The sequence below is a fragment of the Myotis davidii genome, unplaced genomic scaffold, assembly GCF_000327345.1.
Source record: "Myotis davidii unplaced genomic scaffold, ASM32734v1 scaffold81, whole genome shotgun sequence".
NCBI classification, from domain to species: Eukaryota; Metazoa; Chordata; class Mammalia; order Chiroptera; family Vespertilionidae; genus Myotis; species Myotis davidii.
Genome location: NW_006291554.1, coordinates 1,637,921 through 1,648,346, shown reverse-complemented (window position 1 = coordinate 1,648,346; position 10,426 = coordinate 1,637,921). Strand labels below are relative to the sequence as shown.

Below are 10,426 nucleotides of genomic sequence, written 5' to 3'. Positions count from 1 at the left end.
TTGGCACTTTGTAAATGTGATATATTTTGATAGTGCTTTTCTACTCTGACAAAAAAATAAATGAATGTACAAAAGGAAATGGTATATTTGGTTGAAAAAACTGAAAATGTAGGAGAAAATTGCTAACACTTATAGATGGTTTTTTAAAAAATAAAATGATGGGAAAAGGAATTTAAGGGATGCTTTTGATAAAAATATAAAAATCCAAGAAATTAACAAAGGAAATATTGAATTTCCAGAGAAGAGGGTAGCTGTCTTGCCCAAAATCATGACCTTAATGACTGATAGGACTGGGAGTAGAATTTTGGCCTCTTGACTCCACACTTTCTTCATTGTGTTTGGCATAGCCTCCCAGAAGAACTCATAGAATTTACTCTCTTAACAACTTTCCTGTGTATCAAACAGCAGTGTTAGCTATAGTCACTATAGCGAACTATAGGGATATGATGTTGTATGTTACATTCCTACTTATTTAGCTTTTAACTGGAAGTTTGTACCTTTTGACCATCTTCCTCCAGTTTCCCCTCCTTCTACTCTCCACCTCTGGTAACCACAAGTCTCTTTTTCTATGTTTTGTGAGTGTGTGTTTTTTATTCCACATGTAAGTGAGATCATACAATATTTGTCTTTCTCTGTCTGACTTATTTCAGCATAATGCCTTCAAGTTCCATTCATATTGTTGCAAATGGGATTTCATTTTTTATAGCTGAGTAATATTCCCGTGTGTGTGTGTGTTGTGTGTAATCCCATAACTTCTTTATCCATTGATCCATCAATACACAAGTTGGTTCGTGCTGCTATGAACATGGAGATGCAGATATCTTTTCAAGTTAGTGTTATCACTTCCCTTAGATATCTTCTTGGAAGTAAAAATGCTGTACAATATGGTATTTCTATTTTTAATTTTTTGAGGATCTTCCATACTGTTTTCCATAGTGGCTGTACCAATTTATAATCCCACCAGCAGTGTATGAGGGTTCACTTTTCTCTGCATCCACACCAACATTTGTTATTTCTTTTGATGATGGCCATTCTATGAGGTATGAGGTGATAACTCATTACTAGAGACCTGGTGCATGTAAATTCATGCACTCGGGGGAGGCCCCTCAGCCTGGCCTGCACCCTCTCGCAGGTGGACCCCTCAGGGGATGTCCACCTGTCGGCTTAGGCCTGCTTCCTGGGGGGGCTCGGGCCTAAGCTGCCAGTCAGACATCCCTTGGCAGCCTGGGAACCCTTGGGGGGATGTCCGACTAATAGCATAACCGCCGCTGCTCTGGCCAGCCATAAGCCGACTTCTGGCTGAGCAGCACTCCCCCTGTGGAAGCGCACTGACCAATGGGGCAGCTCCTGCGTTGAGTGTCTGCCCCATGGTGGTCAGTACACATCATAGCAACCAATCGTTAGCGTCAATTTGCATATTACCCTTTTATTATATAGGATGGTTTTAATTTGCATTTCCCTAATGACTGGTGATGTTGAGGATCTTTTCATGTACCTATTGGCCTTTCCTATATCTTTGGAGAAATGTCTATTAAGGTCCTTTGCCCATTTTAAAATTGGTTTGTTTTGGTTTTTTGCTGCTGATTTATATGAGTGCTTTATATGTTTTGGATATTAACCCCTTATTAGATATGGTTTACAAATAGTTTTTCCCATTCTATAGGTTGTCTTTCTCTTTGTTGATGGCTTCTTTTGCTGCGCAGATTCTTTTTAGTTTGATGTCCTACTTATTTTTCATTTTGTTTCTTGTGATTTAGGTGTCATATCCAAAAAGTTATTACTAAGATTCATGTCAAGGAGCTTTATTCCTATGTTTTCTTCTCGCAGTTCTCCTGGTTTTAGGTCTTACATTTAAGTCTTTAATCCATTTTGAGTTAATTCTTATGAGTGGTGTAAGATATGGGTCCAGTTTCATTCTTTTACATGTGAATATCCAATTGGCCCAGCACCATTTATTGAAAAGACAGTCTTTTCTCCATTGAGTATTCTTGGCTCCCTTGTCAAATAATAGTCAACCAAATATGCTTGGGTTTATTTCTGGGCTTTTGATTTTGTTCCATTGATCTACTTGTCTGTTTTTGTGCCAGTACCGTACTGTATTGATGACCGTAGCTTTAAAGTATAGCTTGAAATCAGAAGTGTGATGCCTCCTACTTTCTTCTCCTTTCTCAGGATTTCTTTGGCTATTTGGGGTCTTTTGTGGTTTTATGTAAATATTAGGAGTGGTTTTTTTATTTACTCCTGTAAAAAATGCCATTGGAATCTTGATAGGGATTGCATTGACTCTATTGAAGGCTTTTGGTAGTATTGATATTTTAACAATATTAATTCTTTCAATCTATGAACATGGGATACCTTCCCATATTTCTGTCTTCTTCTATTTCTTTCATCAATGTCTTGTAGTTTTCAGAGTAGAGGTCTTTCAACTCCGTAGTTAAATTTATTCCTTTTTTTTGTTTTTGACACTGTTGTAGTGGGATCAATTTCTTAATATCTTTTTCAGAAAATTTGTTACTGTATAAAAATGCTACTGATTTTTATGTTAACTGTGTATACTGCAACTTTATTGATTTTTTTAATAGATCTAACATTTTTTTTGGCTGAGTCTTTAGGATTTTCGATATAGAAAATTATGTCATTTGTGAAGAGACAATTTTACCTTTTCTTTTCCAGTTCAGATACTTTTTTTTTTTCTCCTTGATTGCTCTAGCTAGGACTTCCAGTACTAGTCTATTAGGAGTAATGAGAGTGGTCACCCTTGTCTTTGGTCCTGATCTTAGCGGAAAACCCTTCAATCTGTTGCCACTGAGTATATTAGCTGTGGGCTTGTAATATATGGTTTTTATTGTGTTGCAATCTGTTCCTTCTGTGCCTGATTTGTTCATTTTTTTTTTAAATCATGAATGGATGTTGAATTTTGTCAAATACTTTTTCTGCATCTGTTGAGGTGGTCATGTGACTCTTTTCTTGTTCACATTGATTGGTTTGTATATGTTGAACCATCCTTGCACCCCAAGGATAAATCCCAATTGGTCATGGTGTAAGAGTCTTTTAATATGTTCTGAATTCGATTTGCTAGTATTTATAGAGAATTTTGCTCTATTATTTATCAGGGATATTGGCCTATAGTTTTCTAGTGGTGTTCTTTTCTGGTTTTGGTATCAAGATAATGTAGGCTTTGTAAAATGAGTTTGGGAATGTTCCCTCCTCTTTAATGTTTTGGAAGAGTTTGAGAAGGATTGGTTTTAATTCTTTAAATGTTTGCTAAAATTCACCAGTGAAGCCATCTGGCCCTGGGCTTTTGGGAGAGGTTTTTTATTACTGACTCAGTCTCCTTACTTTAATTGGTCTATTCAGATTTTCTATTTCTTCTAGGTTGTCCAATTTGTTGGCATATAGTTTGTTCATACCAACCTCTTATGACCTTTTGAATTTCTGTTGTATTCATTGTAATGTCTCCTTTTTCCTTTATAATTTTGTGGCTCTGGGTCCTTTCTCTTTTTTCTTTGATAATCTGGCTAAGGGTTTGTCAATTTTGTTTATCTATTATTTTTCTTCTCTATTTATTTCTGCTCTAGTCTTTATTCTTTCTTCTCCTAAGTTTGGTCTCAGTTGTTTTTTTCCCCCCTAGTTCCTTAAGGCATAGAGTTAGGTTGTTTATTTGTGATCATCATCTCCTCCTCCTCCTCCTCCTCCTCTCACTCCTTCTCCTCCTCCTCCTTTTTAATCCCACAAATTCTAGTATATTGTGTTTCCATTTTAGTTTGTCTCAAGAAACTTTTTTTATTTCCTGTTTAATTTCTTCTTTGATCCATTGGTTGTTCAAATAGAATCCCTTTGCAAAACCTGGTATAGTTACAATAACTGTTCTCTCACTCTCTTTTCTAGGTCTTTTTTTCAGATCCCTCCAAGCACTTTTGCTTTTTGTCCCTAAAAAAAAGACCAAGCTTTTTCCTGGGTGATGTCACAGTGGCTGCATGCCTGCACATGGCACCATGTGGTGTTGGGTGCTATTTTTAACATCCTTAGGTGGGAACCTTTGCTTGTTGGTCTCTGTCTAGCATGCGTGGGCTTTCTCTCGGAAAAAGCAGCGTGCTAGATCAGCAGAAGCAGATTTTAGGGACTCAAGCTTAGGGTGACCCCTGGCTAAAGCATTACAGCCCTCCTACTTCCTAAGTTAAATCATGGTAAGTCTTCTAAATGTTGGCTGGTGTTCAGCCAGGCTAGCACCTTAGAGCACAAAATGTGTAACTTACAAAGGGTTCCTTTACTGAGAGTATCACATTCATTGACAAATATTAATTGGGTAGCTAGGTCAGTAATATATATTACCTTTATAAAAATTCTCCTGCTGGGCTGCAGGCTCCCTGGAAGGAGGAGATAATGCAGGCAATGGCAGTAGAAGCAACTAGTAGATACCATTCATTAGAACTAGAGAGGACGTTAGCAACCTTTCTAACATTTTATAACATCAGTTAACTCTTTGAGCTGCTTTTATTTTTTTAGAAAAGGGGGGGCGCGGGAGAGGAAAATCGGTTGCCTTCCATTCCTGCCCCAACCGGGGATCGAACCCACAACCTTTTGGTGTATGGAACATCCAACCAACTGAGGCACCCAGCCAGGGCTTGAGCTTCATTTTTCCCCCTCTGTAGAACAGGCTGGACCAGAGTTTGGAAGAGGTCAGCTAGCCCAGTGGAAACACGATCCATGAAAGAGGCAGCTGACAGAGTAAAATGACTCATGCGGAAGAGTGCTCTTTATTTTTTTACGAATGGGCATTCTAGGTTCCCAGGAGCTGGTGGGAGGAGAGTCTGCTTGGAGTCCATTTCTTGGGTTTTTAAGAAAAGAATCACAGCTTGGAGATCTAGGCCTTCCCGCTCTCTTTAGAGATGAAGACAAAGCTAAGTTAAAGTGACTTCTCCTCAGGTCCATCAAATGCGTGAGAGGCATAGGAAGTAGAACTCCTGTTTCCTGCTTGGCCATTCCTCCTCTCCTCTTTGTGAGGGGGTGGGGTCGGGGGAGAAGCCCTGTGCTATGCTCAAAATGTGGTCTATGGTGACAAGCAGAGCTGCTTTTGAATTCTGGCTTTACCACTCCCTCGCTTTGTATGACCTTGAGAACATTAACCAAAACCTCTGCACCTCACTGTCTATACAGTGAATAATAAAAGCTACTGTGCTGTTGTAAGAATTAAAACAAGCTGCTTTATGAGTCTGCAGTCATCATAGCCGTTCAGTTAATGTTGGGATCCATTTCTACTCCTGCAGACAGCACTGGATGTTTTGTCTAAACCAGCCGTGGGCAAACTACGGCCTGCGGGCCAGATCCGGCCCGTTGGGCTGTTCTATCCGGCCCGCGGAGCCGAAAGAGCAGAGGGTTCTCTTGCTCTCCCCTCCGCTCCTTCACCAGCAGCAGTGTTAACATGGCAACGTTGGGAAACACGGCCGCAGCTCCTTCTTCTGAGTCCAGTTTAAGAGCCCGTTGTGGCCCTCGAGCCAAAAAGTTTGCCTACCCCTGGAACTGATGTTTTAGACAAAAATCTCAAATAGACTTTGATTTTTCTCTTCTGTAAAACAAAAGAGTTTGACTGAAATGCACTAGATGGTCTTTGAGGCTCCTTCCCACTTGAAAGGTCTGACTCAGATAGTGATTGTTTTTTCAACAGTTAATCTTATGTGTGGTCTTGTTTTAAAGTTGTCTCATTAATCTTTCTCATTGTTGCAACACAGATAGAGCACATTTATAAAAAGGGAGAGTAGAATGTGTTACCCAAATGAGTGGTAGTTTCTACAGACCCCCAATGTTTGTGTCACACATTGTATCATCCTGTATGTGGGTGTGTGTATTTTTTAATAGTTCTAGAAAGCCGGGAGGTGGTAAAGAAGCCAGTTGTAGTAAGTGTAGGAACTGTTAGCCTGGCCAAAACCAGACTTTGTTCTGAAATGAAAACTCCTTGTTAGGAGTCCCAGTGGGTACATGCATGGAGGGTTTTATAAGAAGGTGACCAGTTGTGAGTCAAAAAGGCAAATTTAACTTCCCACTTCCTGGTTCCCTCAATGACCTTTAATGTGTATAGAGTATGGTTTGGGGGTGCAATAATTTACTTCTTAAAATTTTTGGTGGAGGTTAAGTATGACAGACAGGAGGCAGGAGGGAGGAACAATGCAAGCTCACTGGTGAGGCCAGAGCACTGCCTGCCCGGGCACCTTCCGTGGCTGGCAGATTTAATCAAAAGATAAGGCGCCTTTCCCTCGGACCACACCCTTTGAAAAACGCTTAGTGACTCATTCTGTATTGTGAGGCATCTCAGACAGTGAATTCATGGTCCATTCTTTGTTTTTCTGAGAATCACCTAAAATGGGTATAAAATGTATAGTTCTTTGGGAGTCTTACAACAAATTAAGATAATTTTAGCCCAAATAAATTAATTTCTTGATCACATTTGTTTTTCAAGCCCATCTATTCATCTTTAAAGTTGTGCGGCTGACCTGTAAACACTGATACTTTAGTCAATTCCTTGGATATGGAAGAAGATTTTAAAGAGGCAAATACCATATTCTTAAGACCATAGGATCTAAACCACAGGTGATGGATGTACTCCTTAGGATGAATTTCAAGGGAGAATTACGGTAGAAATGGCAGAAAAGATGCTGCCTTCTTCCAGTGGGCCTGATAAATTAAGTGATTATTTACTGAGTTAACTAGTAAAAATTAGTTTAGGTGCGAAGCCCATGTTTGGGGCAAGTTCAAGAGGAGACCAGACCAGCCTCCTTGACAGCAATCTAACACGATACTAGATGTATTAAAATGTTAAATATTCATTTACGTTTTTGAGTGTTTGGATTATCCTATTCTCTAAGCCAAAAGAAAATAATTGCACCTGATTTTGAGTTTATGAAGCCAGTCTGTGTGTAAATATTTCATATAGCTACCCCACCAGCACCTCCACTCTGCCTCCCAGGTCTACTCACTCCATGGCCTTTGTCTAGAAACCTATGTGTTAGGATTATTGTGGGGTGTGTCTGTCTGAGTCACATATCCATTTATTCAAATACTGTTGAGCATACACTCATGCCAGATACCAGGCTACAAAGCTAAACAAATGGGACTTGCAAGTTAGCAGGGAAAAAGCAAGTAAGACTGGTCTTACCAGATTGGGAGCTGGGAGAGGACTGGGAGAGGACTGAGCAGGGCAGCACACACATTGTTGTCCTCCTCATCCCCTGGGTGTGAGCCCCCTACACAATTCCTTGCATTTAGTGGCTACTTCATGAATGTCTTTTTGAGTCAGAGGGAATTGAGTGAAAGGCATGTTAGAGAGCCACCAGGGCAAGGGAATGGGACGAAGGCGCTGGGAGGGGACTGGCGAGGGCTGCCCCCTGAGGGTAGGAGAGCTGGCAGCGGTGGTATTGTGGGTCCTGGGGTGCGCCAGCCTCCTTGTGTGCCTACCCCAGAGGCCTGAGCAACCAGTTCTGAGCAAGGACCCTTGGGGAATGGTCCTTGGCAAAGAACCATCCCTCAACCCCAAGGATGGGAGGAAAGGAGATGAAGCTTTGCCTTTTCTGTTGTTGGGGGCAGAGTGAAGGGAACGTGTACAATTTGTTTCAAGGTGGGCTCCTCCCCGCCCCCTTATTTCTCAGATTTTCATTTGGCTAATTTAAGAAACAAATCGTATTGAAGAGCTACGTCCGTTGCCTTTGGAGGCCTGGGGGTTAAGTAAACTTTTTACAGCAGTGTGCCTTGATTGGTTTTGATTGGGATGTTTTGAAACTCAAGTGTGGGTTGGAATCTGTACTTCAGTTCAACACTCAGTGCAGCTCTGCCAGGTGTGCCCTTGGCTGGCCGCTTTCCCGGATCACAGGTTCTCACTCACCAATGAGGGGTGACGCGGAAACAGAGCTCCTGGTGCACTCTGGTCCCACATGGTTCAAGGGCGGAACATTCTGGTTACCTACTTCATGGTCCTACTTGGTGTACCTCCACCATCCCTAGAGTTAGCAGACGAAGCCTCCAGGAGGTGGGCCTGGGCTCAAAGAGCTCACACACCTTGCTCATGCACATGTGTGATGGACATATGTAGTGAGAGGCTGCTGTGTGCAGGCACCAGGCTAATGGAAGGACGGGGCTTCCAGCCCACAGCCACCGAATGGTGGGAGAGCCTAGCGGGTGTGCACTAAACGCCTACTGCCCAGCCGGAGTCCCCTTCTTGCACAAACGAATCCGACAAGACTTCACTTCACCTGCTTTCCAGCCCACAGCCAGTTAGCAGCAGTAAATAGAGGGTATGTTGGGAGGACTGGTAACTCTTGGCACGTAATGACCATAGCCAGGAATGGGGGAGGAAGACAAAGAACCTTACGGAGGAGATGCCGCAGTGACAATGGTCTGAACAGGCCACTTGGTGTGCGGTGGCAAGCCCTGTCAATCCCGTTCCCCCTGAGGACATGGTTACCTAACATACTCCAGTAACTGCTGTTCCTGGTAATGACTCTGATCCTTCCAAATAAACGGATGGGTATTGTGCTTACGACAGGAAGTAGCCAGTTACCTGGGAGATTTACTCGTGTGGAAGGGCCTGTCCCTCAGCAAAACCACAATGTGAACTGTAGCGCTAGTTTAGTCGAGCCGTTGCCTTATCTGCTGTCAAGAATGAGCACCCGCCAGGGTAGGCTACAGGCGTCTGCTCTGAATATGATTGGGCATAACTCAGTCACTGGAAGCATCTAAACATGAGCATTGCTCTAACTGAAAACCACACCATTTATGATCACTGAAGAGCACTTTGGTGGAGCACACAGGGTATGGCGAGATGACCCTCAGGCTGCAGATGACGGCAGGTTACGCTGCCACAGGCGTGGGTGGGGCGATGTGGTTGTAACTGATTGTCTCTGTTGCACCGTGCTCTTCTGCAGGGAAGCAGGAGTTGGGGTGGATCAGTTATTTACAGGGTGGGGTAAAAATAGGTTTACAGTTGTAAGTACACCTTTAGCCCCACCCCTGTGTTTTGTGGGTAACACATAGACACTCCTCCTCACTTGGAAAGGTCATTTGGTCCAATCTGCTTGATGACAAGACGACACCAAATGTCTGGGTCTTCTCTCTTCCAGATGCCAGTATGGACAGAATAGCTTATGATGCTTATCCCCACCCACCACTTCCGAGACATTGAGCGGAAGCCAGAATACCTCCAGCCGGAGAAGTGCGCCCCACCTCCCTACCCTGGTCCTGCGGGAACCATGTGGTTTATCCGCGACGGCTGCGGCATCGCCTGTGCCATTGTCACCTGGTTTCTGGTCCTCTATGCGGAGTTTGTGGTCCTCTTTGTCATGCTGATTCCATCCCGAGACTACGTGTACAGCATCATCAATGGAATTCTGTTCAACCTGCTGGCCTTCCTGGCCCTGGCCTCCCACTGCCGGGCCATGCTGACGGACCCCGTGAGTATGTCTGGGCTTGTTTTGACCAGCCCACACTCTCCTTCTCTGGCCCTGGTGTGGCCACAGCCTGCATGCTGCCTGGCCTCGGCAATGTGGAGAGCAGGAGGGCCAGGCTGGGCTGGGGAAGTGGACACAGGCCCCACTGAAGAAGCACGGTCCGCACAGCCTGCCTGCCTGGGTGAATGGTACTGTCTGCACACTGGTGTGGATGTTGCTGGGACCTGCTGGGCAGGGTTTGTTCTGGGGGAAGTCTAGCCTCTAGTGAGAAAGGTAAGTCACATAGCCATCAACCCTGGGAGCATAAGCATGCTGGGAGATAGGTCAGGACAGGGCTTTGTAGTAAAGACAGGACGGGAGCTTGAAATTAAAGCCATATCCAGTTCCAGGAATATGCACAGAATGGCCTTCACTGTGGGTGAGGCTCATCTTTTCCTGGAAAGCTGGACAGGCCTGTTTCAGGCCACAGCAAGTGCCTCCTGGTGAACGTCCGTGAGCAAAGCAGCGGTGTCCTCCCCGACGACGTAGCTAAATATACCAAGCTGTGCAAGTGGCTGTGGAATGCCAGCACCCTGGATTAAATCCTCCCTTCCTGTTCACTATCGTTGTTGGATAAAGACCTCTCATGGCTTCATTGTTGCAGTATGTGGGACGAGTGTGTTTAAATTACGAAAGGGAAAGTACTCCTTGTGAAGGTGGCGGTGGTCACGCAGATTTCCATTCTGTGCGCTCCAGAGAACGCTCAGTAAAGATGCTGGGTCATGAGCTGGTTTCCTTCCCCAAGGGCTCCAGTTCTTGCTGGTTCAGGTGGTGGGTTGTTAATCTGCCCCAAAGGAAAGCGCTCTCCCAGCTCATTACATGTCAGCAGCCGGTCCAGACGGCCCCTTCTCTTATACACGTGTCTGGGGAGATGGCACCCCGGCAGGCCTGGTAGAGAGTGGGTCTGGGTTGGCGGTGTGGGTGGAGCCTAAGATGTAGGACCGGTGTGGGAT

At 44.0% G+C, this 10,426-nt stretch overlaps 1 protein-coding gene across 6 annotated transcripts in view; it reads left to right on the top strand.

Annotated features, from left to right (window-relative positions):
• Positions 1-7,950: 7,950 nt before the first annotated feature.
• The window catches only part of ZDHHC3 (zinc finger, DHHC-type containing 3), a 27,314-nt gene continuing 24,838 nt past the window's right edge, over positions 7,951-10,426 (top strand). For all 6 annotated transcript variants that reach the window (XM_006765090.2, XM_006765089.2, XM_015564853.1 and 3 more), the window contains exons 1-2: positions 7,951-7,961; positions 9,108-9,437. In XM_006765090.2, coding sequence (XP_006765153.1) covers positions 9,132-9,437 — 306 coding nt within the window. In that variant the 5' untranslated portion in view covers positions 7,951-7,961; positions 9,108-9,131. The remainder of the gene's footprint in view (positions 7,962-9,107; positions 9,438-10,426) is intronic.